Source organism: Anolis carolinensis, chromosome 2 (genome assembly GCF_035594765.1).
Source record: "Anolis carolinensis isolate JA03-04 chromosome 2, rAnoCar3.1.pri, whole genome shotgun sequence".
Taxonomy (NCBI): Eukaryota; Metazoa; Chordata; class Lepidosauria; order Squamata; family Dactyloidae; genus Anolis; species Anolis carolinensis.
In genome coordinates this window covers 150,557,010-150,573,816 of record NC_085842.1, presented here as the reverse complement: position 1 = coordinate 150,573,816, position 16,807 = coordinate 150,557,010, and the positions used below count along the sequence as shown (strand labels likewise).

At 43.4% G+C, this 16,807-nt stretch overlaps 1 protein-coding gene across 3 annotated transcripts in view; it reads left to right on the top strand.

Annotated features, from left to right (window-relative positions):
- The window catches only part of faap100 (FA core complex associated protein 100), a 31,075-nt gene extending 15,465 nt beyond the window's left edge, over nucleotides 1-15,610 (top strand). The window contains exons 5-10 of one of the 3 annotated variants that reach the window (XM_008104132.2): nucleotides 658-851; nucleotides 963-1,463; nucleotides 3,712-3,848; nucleotides 11,454-11,570; nucleotides 13,702-13,788; nucleotides 14,632-15,610. In XM_008104132.2, the coding sequence (XP_008102339.1) occupies nucleotides 658-851; nucleotides 963-1,463; nucleotides 3,712-3,848; nucleotides 11,454-11,570; nucleotides 13,702-13,788; nucleotides 14,632-14,757 (1,162 nt within the window). In that variant the 3' untranslated portion in view covers nucleotides 14,758-15,610. Of the gene's footprint in view, nucleotides 1-657; nucleotides 1,464-3,711; nucleotides 3,849-11,453; nucleotides 11,571-13,701; nucleotides 13,829-14,631 lie in introns of all 3 variants that reach the window. The other 2 variants (XM_062970828.1, XM_003217041.3) reach the window with 2 other exon arrangements.
- The last annotated feature ends 1,197 nt before the right edge of the window (nucleotides 15,611-16,807 follow it).

The window sequence follows — 16,807 nt, the reverse complement described above, 5'->3', positions numbered from 1 at the left end:
ATACAGTATGTTTGTGTATGTGTGTGTAGGAATGCCTGCAGAAATGTGGCATGCTCAGGCATCATAATATCATTCAACTGAGTTGAGATGCTTAGTTTTGCTTTAACTTTCCTGGGCATTAGAGTGGGCCTGAGTGAACAGATGACAGTATTGAAGTTAAAAATCTATGTGTCCATTTGTTTTAGGATCTAATGTGGAGAAGGGATGTGTCTTAGATCTATGATGCACTGTCTATGTGCATGTGCATGCATGTCCATATACACCACTTTTCATCTCTTGTACATGTGAAACTGGCAATGCGAAGAATGATTTGGAGACTACTCTTATGTGTATTTTTTTCCTGTGTGTGCATTACGGTATATTGATGTGACCAGATTAGCGTGGATATCTCTGTATAGCATAAAGTTAAGGCACCCCTGATGTCAGAAGCTGTGTCCTTGGATGTGTAGGTTCAAGGGAGGCAAGAGGGGAAAGACTGGTGAAGTTGACTGTCCAGTGTTTTGACACAGAAATTAAATATTTGTTGGATGACACCTGTTGGATCTATGTTTCTTCTCACGTCTTCGATTTAATAGTCAAGCCATAATTTGACAATTTTTCTTATGATAAATAAGAATTGGCACAACTCAACATTGTTTTCTGTCCTGATTTCTGCAGGGTGTCATCATTAAAGAAGGCAGTGGATCAGAAGAACCAAGCCTTGACATGCCTGAACCAGGTGATGAGTGTGAGTGCTGCTTTGCTGTCAAGCCAGAATGGGCAAAAGCCCATCACCTGCACCATTACTGTCCACTGGAGCCACATCTTGGTTCAGGATACCTTGACAGTCTCCTGCATCTTGGAGAACTTGAGTGAGTGTAGCCTGGAGCGAGGCTGGACCTTCTGCGTCCAACTGTTTGCTGGCTCCTGTGACTTTGATGAAGGTTCCTCAGATTCTGCCACCACTTATACTTTTCCCATAGATCAACTGCTTCCTGGAAACAAGACAGAGGTGACCCTCCCACTGGGTCCTACAGAAGGCACCAAACTAGAGCTGCCTTTCATCGTCTCCTGTTCTCTCTACTACAGCCTACAGGAAATCCTGGGCACTGTCTCAGAGTCCACCGAGCTGCTGGATGACCTGTTTTCTGACGATTCTCCAGGGCTTTGTCCAGACAGAGAAGGCATCTGCCTGCCCTTGAAGGAAGCAACCATCGATCTCCTGCAGTGCCTTCGCTTGAAAAATGGCAGCAGTACATCTGATGGCGGCCCACCTGCAGCTGCCATGCCTCTCCCTGGGGACCCCCTTGACACCTTCCTGAAATTGTCCCAGATGCGGTCTGACCTTGATGGCATAGAAAGGAGTGATGAGGTAGTTCCAAGAGCGCTGAACACTCTGGGAGAGGATTACTTGACCCCTTCGGTAGCTTCTATCAAAGTGTCCTCCGAACTGCTGAGAACTGCCCTCAAGGACTTCTGTGCAGGTGCGGAATTCAGACAAATGGAGGTGAATTCTGTACTTTTACTTTGTAGCGAAAGATTTACAAATCTTCTCCTGCCCTGACTGTTTTTTGTAGCCAGATCTCTTTTTTTTTTTGCAGACATCTCTAGAGTGTTGTTTTTTTTCTTTCTGACCCAACGAAGTGGATGCTGAATGGCCTTTCCTAAAAGGATCCAGGAGAATCCATTCATTTTTTAGATAGGTTAGATAGGTTGCAGGGTTGCACTGTTTGATATAAAGAACTATTTTTTTTTAAATCCAGATTAGGGCCGCCAGTGCCATCCCTAGAAACAACAAATGTGCCCCTGGATCTGCCACAGCAGCCCATTCTAGTCGTAGCATTGGCAGACTGTCTTTTCACTGATAATTTTCAGATGATGTTTACAGATCTTGGAAAAAAATCCTTTTTAAGACTACAAATCCATTTGGGGGGATTCTGGGAGTTGGGGTCCCCAAAGGTACCTTGCCAAGTTCTGGCTATTTGGCACATACTGGGAGAGGCCATGCTCTTCATTTACTGAAAAGGCTGTTACAGGGTAGTGGTAGGAGTGGGACGAAGAAGAAGTTTGACTTGTCAGCGGGCTACTTTATCTCATTCTTGAGAAGCCTCAATCTGAGCAGTTCAGCTGGGTGGTGTTTTGTTTTTGTTTATTCACATTTACATCCTTTTCTTCCTCTAAAGTGCTTCATATAGATTCTGTATGCTCCTCTGTGGTGTCTGCTCTGTCACCATGTACTATCATACTGGGCTGGAGCTACTTTGCCAATTGTTCTCACTCCCGATTTCCCCCCTCTTGTCACTGATGAAAATCAAACTTCTCAAGTCAGTCTTTGCTCCCATATAGTCTCTGAGCCACAGTCCAAATGGAAGTTGCTTCAAACTGATTTTTATAAGCTCATTATCTTCTCAATCCCACCTCTAAGAACCCATTTTCTGGAGAGAAAAATGTGGGTTTGTATCCACACTTCTCATCCCCTTAAATGTTGTGTAATCATATCTGAATCCTTTTTTTTTGAAATGTATTTCCAATTGTTTTGCCTGGGTAAAAATGTTTGGTGATACTCCATGGGAATCTGATATCGATTGAGGTATCTTGTCAAGGTGTCTCTATGAGAATGGGAAAACATTTCTTTTGTTGCATTCAGTACATGAATTGGAATTGGATTCCTCTGTCAGTGCTTAGTCTTCTTGCAAGGCCCAAAACAGCTATTTTACACATAGGAAGGCAGCTAACCAAAGGACCCCTAGCATGGGAGTTCTTCAGTTGCACTTTAAAAAAAATCATTTTAACATTGTTGACAAAATTAATTCAGAATATTTTCAGGGGCTACAGGAAGCCACAGCAAGGGACCAGGCAGTCTATTTTTATTGCTCACCAGCACCTTCAACTAAACAAGTGATTTTCAAAAGCCCAAAACAGATGCTCAATAAATGATTTGTTAATGAAAAGCCCAGTGCATTTTGGACTATATATACTTTTAGAGGCCCTCTTCAGGGGTTGTTTGAAAATTAACTTCAGAAATTTCTGGAACTGAAACTCACATACCATTTGCTGGACAAAAAGATGAATAAAGTCCTTTGAGAGCATACATAGACTCAAGCATATTAATAAACCATTCATAATCAAACATCTTGAAACATGTTTCTTGTTTTCTGCTGATTATATCAGGTACTTCCTAGTTTTCATTTCCTCCCAAATACAAGGAAGCTCTTGAGTCAAAGTAGCAACAGCATCATGAAGGGGATTTCCTGAAAAGGCAATATGTCCTGCCCAATTCCACCCCATAGACAAGCAGCTCCATTAAAACTGTAATAATATAGCCACTTCTTGCCCATGTCCAGAAATGTCCTATCCTGTGGTCAAGGGTTCCCCAACATGGTGCATGCTGTATGATGCCACTTCTTCCACCCAGCTAGGGTATCAAACTCCCATCAGAGCAACCTTATGCCCCAGCCTCCTCAATCCAGTACATCAGTGGTTCCCAACCTTTAGGCCTCCAGGTGTTTTGGACGTCAACTTCCATAAATCCCAGCCAGTTTACCAGCTGTTAAGAACTGTGGGAGCTAAAGTTCAAAACACCTGGAGTACCAAAGGTTGGGAACCCCCATTGTACATGGTTAATACCCTCTCAGTCAGTTTTGTGTAAATGGCAGGGACAGTAAAAGCTAATCCACCAGCCCCAATGGTCCTGGTTATGATGTCTCCCTCTCTTTTATTGTTGTTGCTCAGATGTGCCGCTGTGCTGTGCCGTGCTCCGGTGGCTGTTGGCAGAAAACGTTGAGGCGGATGCCCTTCGGAGCCAAGAAAGAATGGAAGTGTGGGGCCTGGCTCCAGATGGAGGAGAAGTGCAGCTGAACATCCGAGAGGCAAGGCATGAGTTACAGAAGGGTGGGGTTGAGGTCCTCCAGCCAGAATCTGGAGTGGGCTTGTTTCAACTTTAAACAATCCACTTGGCAAATTCTGCCCTGCCCTGCTAATGGAGTTAGACTTTTGTCTGGAGCTGAATATGAAAAAGTGGTACTGCTTCTTATCTCACAAAGTCTGTATGACTGCAGTCCTCCTAATTTTATAGTGAGTATGGGGCATAAATCCTTTTGCTACTAAAGTGGACTCTCTGAATCAATTTTGATTAATTTTCAGTGGATCTACTATAGTTTGGAATAACAACAGGATTCAGGCTTACATATCCTAACCTGACAAGAGAAAAATGCCCTAGAACACTGGTTCCCAAACCTTGATCTCCCAGAAGCCTTGACCAGCTTGACTAACAATAAGGAATTCTGGGAGCTGAAATCCAAAACATCTGGATAACCAAATTTGGGAACCACTATCTTAGAATATCTGAGTTGGAGCAGTAGAGCCTTCTCTCCAATCATTCCGTAACTGAATAAAGGACCATCTACACTGTCATATAATACAGTTTCATAATGCAGTTTAACTGCATTGAACTGCATTATCTGGCAGTGTGGACTCATATAATGCAGTTCAATGCAGTTAAACTGTGTTATGAAACTGTATTATATGGTAGTGTAAATGAGGCCTCAGACATTTCTTTTCTCTTAGGTGTTATGCATTGAAGAGCTGGGCTGATGGACAAGGAGTGATCCATAGTTTTCTGTAGCCTCTGAGCATGACCTATTTTCAGACTTGGAAAATTGCCATTGCATATGCAGATAAAAGACCATAGGTTGTAGAAAGATAACTGGAAAACTGTGTGTACTGTAGTCTCTGCATGCTTAGTGAAATAACTGGATCTCACTGAATAAAGATTGGCTGAAAGTGGTCCTCACTAAATACTGTAGCTTTAAGAGGAATGCAAAGGACCTTTTTGATCCCGTACTTGTGGCTGCAGGAGAAGGATCATATTCTGCTAATCCAAGTGCAGTCCAAAGTAGGTGAGTTCAAGGTCCTACCTATTTTGGCATTTTCATCCTATAGTAAATAAATAAATTAATAAACCTTTATTTATATACCACTCCATCTCCTTGAGAGGACTCAGGCGGTTTCCAACGTGTGCAAAAAACAGTCAATAGTCAAAAACATACAGCAGCATGAACATAACAAACATAATAAAAACAACATCATAAGACAACAGTAAAAATAGTTCAATTAAAATGGACACAGTTACAGTTCTAATCAGTCAGGGCTGCGAAGTAGACATAGTCAATTATAAGGGATAAATAAAGACTTGTACATGAACCATGATAAAGCATAGCCCAATTCTGTACAAATCTATTGAGGATGAACCTCAGTGCAGGAGCTTTCTGATATGCAACTTAATTCTGAAAATGTTTTCTGAAGAGTTAAAAGACTGGCATTACTTTTCCTGAGATAACAGCACAAGAATCTTGCAAGCCAGCTGGAGAACTCCATGGGGGCTGAATCCAGCCTATATACCTGGATTTCCATCCTCAGTATTTGAGGGAAATGAGAATCGGACCATTTCTCTTAAACAAAACAAGGGCATGGATACTACCAGGGACAATTTCTTCAGTTTCTGGCTCCAGCCCTTATTCTTCCCTTCATGGATGCTTCATTCGCCAGCAAGGGTCCAAACTGAGTGAAGCCTTTATTGCAGTGGTTCTCAACCTGTGGGTCCCCAGATGTTTTGGCCTTCAATTCTCAGAAATCCTAACAGCTGGTAAACTGGCTGGGATTTCTGGGAGTTGTAGGCCAAAACACTTGGGAGCCTACAGGTTGAGAACAACTGCTTTATTGTCTTAGAAGTCAAAGTGGTTCTGCAGTGTACTCAAAGGATCCATGGCCATTTCTCTGGGGGCAGATAACGCAAAGGCACATATTTAGGGGTAGCCATATTGGCTGTGAAGCAAAATGTAGCAAAATCCACAAATAACAATACATTTATTGGACCATCCAAATGGCACAAAATCCATCATGCAAGCTGTCAATGCTTCACTGGCTTCTTTATCAGAAAAGATGGGGAAATCATTCAGGAGAAGAAAGGTGACAATCCTAGAGTCAACAGATGATACTTCTGGTGCCAGTTAAGATGGTCTGGAGCAGGCATGGGCAAACCTCAGCCCTCCAAGTGTTTTGAATTTCAACTACCAGAATTCTGGCAATGAAATTTCAAATCCAGCAGCAGCCAAATATTTTCACTTGAGATCCAGGCAGTCTCTCTCTGTGCAAAAGTAACTGCCTCTTTTTGTACCTTTTGCTTGACCTAGTAAAGGTACCATTGCTTTGTGAATTTTGGACAAAAATACATAGCATGCAAGAGCTTTCAGCCTCATTGCTTCTGTTATCCACATCCTGGCCATACCTTTGGTGAGTCTTCCTAGTTGTGGAGGCTGAACCATTAGTGCCATGTGGCTCTAGATACTGGGCATCTAGCTGTAACTGACTGGCTTTTTTTGCTTGCCAGCCTTGCTGCATTTCTATCCATTCTTCTATGCAAAGGGAAGGCTAGTGAGGCTGGAGTTGTACAGTCTTTTAATCCTGTTGGAGCAACCAATTTCAATGTTAATTGTTAGCTGCTGCTTCTGCTGTGGCTGGTTAACCCTCCCGAAATTGGAGCAACTGAACGCTGGCAGCAAGTGAGTTCTTCTGGCTATGCACAAGAAAGCGTTAATAGTGCCAGTGTGATTAGAGGCCATGCTAATTTGGTTCTCGCTAAACTTTCTAGATGAAGTTCATGCAGGGAAAGCACATCTCATTGGGGCTTGATCAAGAAGGCACCTCATTTCTGCAGAGTGCAAGCGCTGTTGTCCTAGTGTTTAAACCAGCCTCTAGGTCACCAATTCAGATCTTAAGTCTAATGCTTTTGGCAAGCCTTAATCCTGGTAAATTTAGGGAAGGTACAAAGAGCAAATTTCTAAATATATTAATGAAATATACTGGCATTTATTTGGGATCTGAGACTTCAAGGATAGAAGGAGCCTAGACCATCATAGATTGTCATAGCTGAGGAAAGAGAAGATGCATTTCTGAATGTGGTAGCCTTCTTATTCAGGTCCAGAAAGCTTGCTACTGGTAGTTCTGGGTCTTTATCTGGGGTGAGGAGTTTAGCGTGATTACCTTATATTGTTTATTACTTTTTTGTCCAGCTTTTCTATTAAAAACAACACCCAGGGTTGCTAACAAACATCCTTAAACTCAAACTGTTATTTTTCTACTTTTCTACTCCTTACAGTAGGTAGCTTAGTGTAATTTTAACATAATACAAATATTAACAAAAAAACCGCCACCATACTCTCATCTGTTATATAAAACTACACCCAAATTGGTATATGGCAAGTTAGCTTCAACTCTATGAATGAGAGACCTCCAAGACTCTGGTCATCAGTTGCTCTGCTTAGGTCTTGCAAATTTAGGGTTGTAGTATCCTTCATTGAATCCTCCTCGTTGCATCCTGTCTTCCATTTACCAAGTGTTGTCTTCATTTCCTCTGCATTCATGTCTTCTCCTGATGTGTCCAAAGTACAAGAACTTCAGTTCAGTCATCTTGGCTCCTTAGGGAAAGTCAGGCTTGATTTGCTGTAGGGGCCTTTTAGCACTCCACTGTATGCCCTGAATACTCTTCCAGTATTATTTTTCAAATGTGTTGATAGTCTTCCAGTCAGCTCTCTTCACTATCTGACTTTCTCTATATCTATATATCTATATCTATATATCTATATTCATAATAAAAGTGAAAACCCGTATGTGTGTATGTGGCACGGGTGTCTGCTCACACAGACTACCTCCGGCCTCCACAAACAGGCCAGTGCTGTGGAGCCACCAAGTTACTCCTGTCCACTGACATTGTGGTTACAGCGAGCTTCATGAACATGTAGCCTAACCCCTGCTAATGTCCTTCCCAAAAGCTATGGCCCACCACCCAAGGAATGCTTTCATTTGGGGACAGTTTCATCCTAGATGTTGCATTTTTCTCCACCACAGGCAGGCATCCCCGGGTTCTCCATTGGTGTGGAATTTGCATGACCCTGCCTACTGCCCTTCCCTTTCAAATCTGTCTGCATATCACACACAGCAGAACTGAGCAGTAACTACACTTACTGGAGAAGTTTGGGGGATTGAATCCACATGGTGGAAGTTGTAGTTCACCTTGCATCAAGTCAGAGCACTGTGACTCCTACTGGTGAATTTAGAGGAGTTGTAGTTCACCTACACCCAGAACACTATGAACCCAAACAATGATGGGTCTGGACCAAACTTGCCATGAATACCCGATATGCCCAGATTTGAATACTGGTGGGTTTTGAGGGGAATTGGCCTGGACATTTGGGAGTAGTAGGTACTGGGATTTATAGTTCACCTGTAATGAATGAGCACTCCGAACCCCACCGATGATGGACCAGGACCAAACTTTGCACACAGAGCCCCCATAACCAAAAGAACATAGTGGACAAGTTTGGGGGAAAGGGAGTTATAGTTCACCTGCATCCAGAGAAACAGTGACCCCCACTGACAATGGATCGGGACCAAACTTCACACATAGAAGCCTCATGACTAACTAAACATATACAGGGGTTTGTGGGAATGGGCCTTGATTTTGGGAGATGTACCTGCATCCAAAGAGCACTGAACTCAGCCAACAATGGATCTGGACCAAACTTGGCACACAGACTGAACATTGCCTGCTGTAGATACTGACAGATGTTTCGGGACAATTGCCCTGGAAGTCTGGGAGTTGTAGTAGTTTAACCCTCATCCATAGAGCACTGCAGCCAGGCGATGATCAGCCAACGACAGATCTGGACCACACTTGGTACACAGATCCAAAATGGCTACCTTTGAATACTGGCAGGGTTTGGGGAGGATTGACCCACAATCCTGGGAATTGTAGGTCACCGACTCCAAACTGAGAAGACCTAACATTCAAATACAAATAATGCCTTTTTCAAATAACCCGGGCATCGCCGGGTTCCCAAGCTAGTCATACATAAAAATCAGAATTGTTAAGGCCTGAATGAGTGACAGGTATTTAATGGTATGTCTTTGTGTTTGAGGATCTTTATTTCCTTCATAGCTGCATTTTCAATAATCTTCAGATTTCTTGACTACAGTCTTCATTTATGGAGTTTGTTTCCAAAAGGTACAAAATACATCTGAAAAAATGTTACAGAAATTGAAAAAAAAATGTGCAGAGCATATGCATTTGTTTGCTGTAAAATGCAATTTTCCATAGGCTAGGAAGCTCAAGGGCAAAAATTCTGTTCTCACCTTTGATTTTATCCAGATGGGAACAATTAACCCTTTCCTTGTTCCAAATTCACACATGCATCTCCAGGCATTTTTCCTCTGCACAAATACTTTTGATGCCTTGGATATTTCTATAGATATAACCTGTCGTGGGTCTCACAGCAACAAATAGTAATGGCTTCTGCACATACCAACATTGCAGCTATATATATATATATATATATATATATATATATATACACACACACACACACACACACACACACACACACACACACACTAAGGGTAATCAATATATACCTGCTGCCCTCAAAGTTTTTGAGGCTAGGATTGGTCCTCTATTACTGTATGACTCTCCTATTTGGATTTCTGCAATCAACAAATCATTTAAAACACTACAGTCCAAGTTTCTCCGGAATGGGGCTTCCTAGATATGTGCCTTACGCCGTGCTATGCATTGAGATGGGTCAAGCCACTCTTGAAACTTTGACATGGATACGAGCTATAAAATTCTGGCTGCATATACATTTTCAAGAAGACCCCAATAGTTATATTTCTTCTTTGTTATCAGATCATTTTGTTTCAGTAGTATTTGTTTATTATCAGAATGGTATTCTTTTATTCTCAGGAGCCTCCGGTAGCGCAGTGGGCTAAAATCTTATGCCGGCAGGACTGCTGACCGAAAGGTCGGCAGTTCGAATCCAGGGAGTGGGGTGAGCTCCCGCCTGTCAGCTGTCAGACATGAGAAAAACCTCCCACAGGATGCTAAAAAATCAAACATCCAGGCGTTCTCTGGGCAACGTCCTTGCCGACAACCAGTTCTCTCACACCAGAAGCAACTTGCAGTTTCTCAAGTCGCTTCTGACACAAAAAAAAATTCTTAGGAAGATTGAAGCAATTGACCTGTCATTGGAAGCACTCTTAATGCTCACAAATGTGGAAGCCTGCACATCACCTAAGAGCAGACTTTTGGATCTAGACTTTCATAATCTGATTCTCACAGCAAAGGAAACTTGTTCCCCTACCACATCATTAACTCCATGCAAGTGTGGAGTCATGGCAGCTTATGTTCACATTTTGATTAATCCCACCCAGATGAGAGTTTTGCCAGCTGCAAGATAGATGTTTTGTCATCAGCTCTTTTGGATGGGAGATATAAAAATGGAATATTCCAAAAGAGTATATTCTTGTGACTTAGTCTCTGTTGAAACACTTCACCATTCTTTGTTTGCCCCAGATACGATAATACAGGAATTCCATTTTTTCACAGTGTTCTCAATGGCAAGGGTATTATAAAATCCATATCTTCTGAACAACTTTGATGCATTATTTTGTGATACTGTTGCAAATTTTATTCTTGAGATTAGGAACCTATGGGTATGTTTTCTTTTTATCTGTGACTTTCTCTTGTTGTATACCTGTGTTGTGATTTTGTTGTTGTATTCCAATAAAGGCTGTGTGTGTGTAAGTGTCCTAAAGCACATTTGGAAGCACTGAGATTGCAAGAAAAATATATTGGAGCAGAAAAACAGGAAAATGTTACATACAAAAACATGCTGTTGCATATTTTCGTATGCAGCAAGCTATTTGGCCAAACTGAGATCTCTAATATTTTTAAATACTCTGTTAAACACAGAGAATTGTTCCAAAATAAAGTGACAAAAACTAATCAAATACCTTGGTAAGATTGGTATTTCAAAAAATGCTTATCAGTTCCCTATTGCATATTTTCCGACTTCTAAATGCTGAAAGTATGACGATTGATTCTAACAATCTGTAGAACTGGCCAAGAAAGTTTCTTGGGAATTAAATCCCAGTTTAGTCATAGGAGCCCCCGGTGGCGCAGTGTGTTAAAACGCTGAGCTGCTGAACATGCGGACCGAAAGGTCGCAGGTTCGAATTCGGGGAGCGGTGTGAGTGCTTGCTATTAGCCCCAGCTTCTGCTAACCTAGCAGTTCAAAACATGCAAATGTGAGTAGATCAATAGGTACCGCTCCAGCAGCCACATGAACTTGGAGGTGTCTAAGGACAACGCCGGCTCTTCGGCTTAGAAATGGAGATGAGCACCAACCCCCAGAGTTGGGCACGACTGGACTTAATGTCAGACGGAAACCTTTACCTACTTTTTATTTAGTTATAGGCACACTTGGTGGACTTAGTTATCACTCGCATGTAGAATGTAAATAAAATTAAATTATGAAATTATGTAAATTAGACGCTTCAGAGAGAAAGATTGGGACACTTGCTTTTTAATTTTCACCATTCAGCAGAGTGTGTGGTAATTATGTCTTGTTGTCCAACCCCAGGTGGCTGTCAGTGACATGAACACAGCAGGGCCCCTCCAAGCTGTCGAGATTGTAATCCAGAGCTCCCCATTGGCCAACATGTGCCAGCTGCACCATGCAGTAGTCAGGCGGATTCAGGTTTGTATATGCGATTCTTGAGGGGGGTGGAAGGAGGTGGGGAGAAGAACACTTCGCGTCCATCCAACAGCTTGTGGACATTTGAGTCTCATGGAAAAAGTTGTATGTCTCAGTACAATTTATCAGTCTTTCTTATACTAGAACTATCCAGTGAAACTGAGTGGAGGAAAAATCAGGACAGGCAAGGGAATTACTGTTTTATACAGCAGGTTGGCCATATGGAACCACAAGATTTATGATGGCCACCAACTTGGACAGCTTTAAAAGTAAATGGAACAAATGCATGGAAGATGAGAGTATTGATAGGTGCTAGTTGTGATGACAACATCCTCCAGTAGTAGAGACCTGTGCATCTCAATACCAGCTGTTGGGGAACATGAGTGGGCGGTGCTGTTGCCCCATGCTCTGCCTATGGGCCTCCCATGAATGTATGTCTGACTGGGAACAAAGGGTAGACCAGAGGCAGCATCAGCTCTGATCCAGCAGGATGGGTGAAGAGGGGATATGCAATATCTCTCTTGAACCCCATCCTCTGTAAATTGGGATTGATACACAAAACGGAGTTTAGCCCCTTGCCCCATAGGCCAGTCTTTGAAACACATCCCTTCCCCGCTCTCACATCATCTTTCCATCCATTATTTCTGGAAGCAGCAGAGAACATTACTTCTCATACCAGAAAACAGTTATGGTCTGAGGTCCCAAAGGAGTTGGTTTCTATGGAGAAGAATGTGTGAGGAGCAGGTGATTTTTCCCTTTTCTTTCTCTCCTTGTGTACTCTCGCTGCTACAGGTTACTCCCATCACCATCTCTGAACGTAACTAGTTCCTTCCGCCTTTCTTTTTCACAGTTGAGAACCATGCACATTTTGGCTTGTAACTTAACACTCTCCTTATTGGACTTGAGAGAAAGGGGGGAAATGACAGGAGACACCCAGAGACATTCCATCCTATGTGGAATATTCAGGTGTTTTGATTAAACAACAAAGAGCCATTTTTTATTTGTATCTTTATTTTATTTATTTTATTTATAACCCACATTTCCCTGACTGTGGAATACTCTCCCAAGAGGGATTAAGTTATCCCCCACCCTCCAATCCTTTCGAACCAGCCTAAAAACATGAATTTCTAAATGGGCCTTTGACCTTGAGTAGGCTGAAATAGGTTCATATAAGATTGACCCACTGGCACTTTAGTTGGTTAATTGATGGCAGCCAGTTTTTACCTACAGGTGTTCTGTGTTTTTAAAATTGAACAATTTTATTTTCTGCAATGTTGATAGTGGTTATTGCTATAATTTTATGTGTTATTGTTTTTTATACTCATGTACTGTTTTATGTTATATGCTGCACTCTAGAGTGCTCTTGTAAGCTGCCCCGAGTCCCTTCGAGGAGATGGTGGCAGGATATAAATAAAGTTTATTATATTTATTTATTTATTTATTTATTTATGTATTTATTCCTGTATCTTTGTACTCCCAAAATGCCTCATAATATAAGTTGAAACAAAATGCAGTTGAAGCAACAAAATGATTCAGAAATCACAGAACTCAAGCAATCAAATTAAACATTAAAAATAGTAAATGATACAATTTCTCCCCGTAGAGATGTTCAATGTGTTATCGAAGGCTTTCATGGCTGGGATCACAGTGTTGTTGTATGTTTTCCAGGCTGTATGGCCATGTTCCAGAAGTATTCTCTCCTGATGTTTGCCCACATCTATGGCAGGCAACCTCTGAGGATGCCTGCCATAGATGTGGCCAAAACGTCAGGAGAGAATACTTCTGGAACATGGCCATACTGCCTGGAATACATACAACAACCCAGTAAATGATACAGTATTTATTCAATTGTAAGATGCCATCAGTTGTAAGATGCACCCTAATTTCAGTACCAAAAATACATAAGATACACCTATGCTTCTAAGACCCTCCCCACATTTAGACATGTTTACATAGGGAAAAAATTGTGCCTTAGAATTGAAGAAATACAGTAATAAAAATAATAAATGAAATACCTTCTGGAAAAAAGCAGTTCATTGTCAAAGGCCGAGAAAAACAAACAGAATGCCCCAGTTAGCTTGACTTTTTTTGGCTTTTAACCAGGTGGTGTCTCATTGTGTTTTCTTTCACACAGGCTCTAGTTTTGGAGCAAGCAGCCCAGGATTCTTCTCCCCCAGATATCCGTGTGCAGTACCTCCAGCAGATCCAAGCCAACCATGAGGTCAGCTGCCTTGGAGCAACTGGGGCTCCCTCCACTTGCTGTAGGAACAAATAACCTGCCCTGTTTTTGTGCCTGGATAGTTTAAAGGAGAATGTGTGTGGATTGTGTTTGTGTGTGTGTGTGGGGGGGGGGGGGCATAAGGGAGGAGGTGAAATAAAGTGTCTGCATCCACAACCTCTTGCTATTGGGGTTTCACCTGCCAGCGCAGGGGGTTTTGAGCTCCCCACCTGCCTTGAAAGGCCCTTCAGCTCTGTCAAGCCAAGCTGTACCACCTTTCCCCTGGAATCTGGTTTGACAGAGTAAATGACAGGGAATGGATTTATGGCTTGTTCTGTAATTGCTGGGCTGAGACAGGCAGTTGGGTTGACCCAATCTGGCAGCAGCTGTGTTCATTCTGTTTACGCTTTCCATAACTTGATTAGTAACCCCTTTCTCACTCCTCTCCCCCCACAGCCGAGGGTTTACAGCAGACATTTGTATAATGCATTCCATATGATCGCAGGAACTGGGAATGTAACCCTTTTTGGTGCTAAGGTTTTCACTTAAGGGCTGCCTTTTGGTCTTTCCCTCTTTCCGCTCCCTGTCCATCCAATTGAGCAGCAGGGAGAGGTGCCTTCCAGACTCTGCATTAATGTATGTCAGTGCTTTGGTGCTTGCATAATGTGGCAAGGGGAGAATGAGAAAAGGCCAGATGGGAAAGGGGAAAGTTGGAAGCTCAAAGATGAGGACTGTAAACCATGGAGGAGGAAACCAAAAGCAGCATATTACTTAAGAGTATCCTGAACTATTTGTGTACAGCTCGGTAGGATAGTGCCCTCTGACAGAGCCGCTTCTCTCCTCCAGATGCTGCTAAAGGAGGCCCAGTCCCTGCGTGATCAGCTGTGCTTGGACAACGATTCAGATGCAACGGTGGAGAAGCTCCTTCATGTTTATCGGCAGCTGCGCAACCCCAGCCTCATTGTCTTGTGAGCACCAAGCTGTGGCTGCTTACCCATCTTCAAGACGGAGCTTGGATGATTTCACTGCCATTTCTGCTTGGTGCCAGTGTGGGATGAAAGGGAACAGCTGGCTGTACACCTTGTGAACTGACTTGAGGGCTGATGCAGAGGCATAGCTGGGGGGAGGGGATTAAGATGGGCAAAATTAGGGTCCCAATGGGTCAGTTCTGAAGGATGAAAGGCCTGGGGCTCAGCCTTTCCTTTTGTCCCTTGCTTTTCCCATTCACTCCCCACCTTTAATGTGGTACTTTCTCCCTGCCACCCCCCACCCCACCCCGAGCTCCTGAATGCTTGCCTATTCTTGGCGGGTTTGATTGGTGCTTTGTGGCAGTCTAGCACACAGGCAAAGAGTCTGGGCAGATAGCCTGTGTGCAAGTGCGTGTCAAGCATTTGTATGTACATGTGTGTTGCTTGGACGGCCGGCAAGGTGCTGTAGTGGGTGTGGGTGGCGTGTTGTGGATCGCACTTGACGTTGTTAGTTTTAACTTCTTTTGCTTTTGGTGGTGGTTGCTTAGCTGTGGCAGGCCAGAGTCTGGTGAACTGTATGTGTGAAGGGGAGGGGGCAGGTTCAAGTGGAAATGTAACCACTTTTTATTCACTCCAGACAGCAACAACAGCAGAAAAGGGCTATGCCTCTAGCTGTGTCATATATTTTCGGAAACACTGTGGAAAAACACACCTGATGTCACACACACACAAAGTAACAGAGGGGTGCTATTAGTACAGTACCCCTTTTTCTAATGGGGCGCATTGCTCCTTTTTCCAGTATTTGTCCTTTCTATAAACAATGTGCTTGTTTGTTTCCATGGTGGAGACTCCTACAAGGTTGTGTGTTGTTTTCTTCCTCCCCTCTCCCTTGTGTGTGTGTGTTTAACTTCCTTCCTTCCTTCTCAAGAGAACACAAATCTAACAAGAAAATCCCGGTATTTTGTCAAGCCCTTGGCTGCCGTGAGAGGCTGCCCTTGCCATGCCGACTGTCAGCATCTCCTTTCGCTTTCCGTCTACCGGCAGGTCCTTGGGAGCTCGAGGGCCTTGGCTGCAGCCTCCCCGCTGAGCTAATGCTGCCGCATCCACTTTAAAAGCTGCCTGCTCCTGATGAATAATTGAAAAGCCATTCAGTGCGCTTGCTGGCCAGCACTAAAGGCCATTAGGAAATGCTCCAACACTCAGGGGTGAAAGATGGGGGCACTCTTCGGTTGCTTGATCTGGAATAATTGATGTTGCATTTGCCCTCTGACCCCCAGCAGACTCTTCACCTTGAGCCTCAGAGTCTGTTTGCAGGCAGAAGGGGGTGCTTTCCATCCCACTCCCCAAATCCCTCTAGAAACCACTGATAGGTCAGCCTGCAAATGGGAATCTGGGGATGGAAAGAAAATAGAGATGGCACCAAAAGAAGAGTGTTTCTCCTTTGCCTTCTGCAGACCTTCACTTTTAATCTTATAGAGCAGCAGCAACAACAGTCCACCTGTCAGAGTTGGGAGTGTGTGATGCTCCTAATCCTTGTCTCTCTAATTTCCTCAGTGCTACTCAGTCCCCTTTTGTAAGGACTACACATGAACCACATCAGCGTCTGCAATGGTGTGGCCCTGAGACATGGCCATGGAAAGAGAGGGTGACGTGAGGGACCTGTGTGTGTGTCCATCCATGCACATGCTCACACTCCCATGCAGTGTAGTGAGCTGAAGTGAGGGAGACCTTTTGCCTCTTCCGTTCCTCCCTTTTCTTTCTTCCTTCTCTTAATATATATGGACATCAGCAGGGATAGAAATGGAGCTGTCCCTACCGGAAGGTCCCAGAATGTCATTGTCTTACCCTCTGCCTGCTGTGAGCCAAAGGGCCCTGGCTGTATTGTTCTGTGGAAGCTGAAGAAGGAAGGAGCTGGCAGGTTTTGCCCCACTGCTAGGAAAAGGAGGGAGCAAAGTGGGAGGGAGGTGGTGTGTGTGTGTGGGGGGGGGCAGCATCTCCTGTGTGGATTTGGGGAGGTTAAGGCTTAGGTGGCTGCTGGTGGTTGGTGTCGGTTG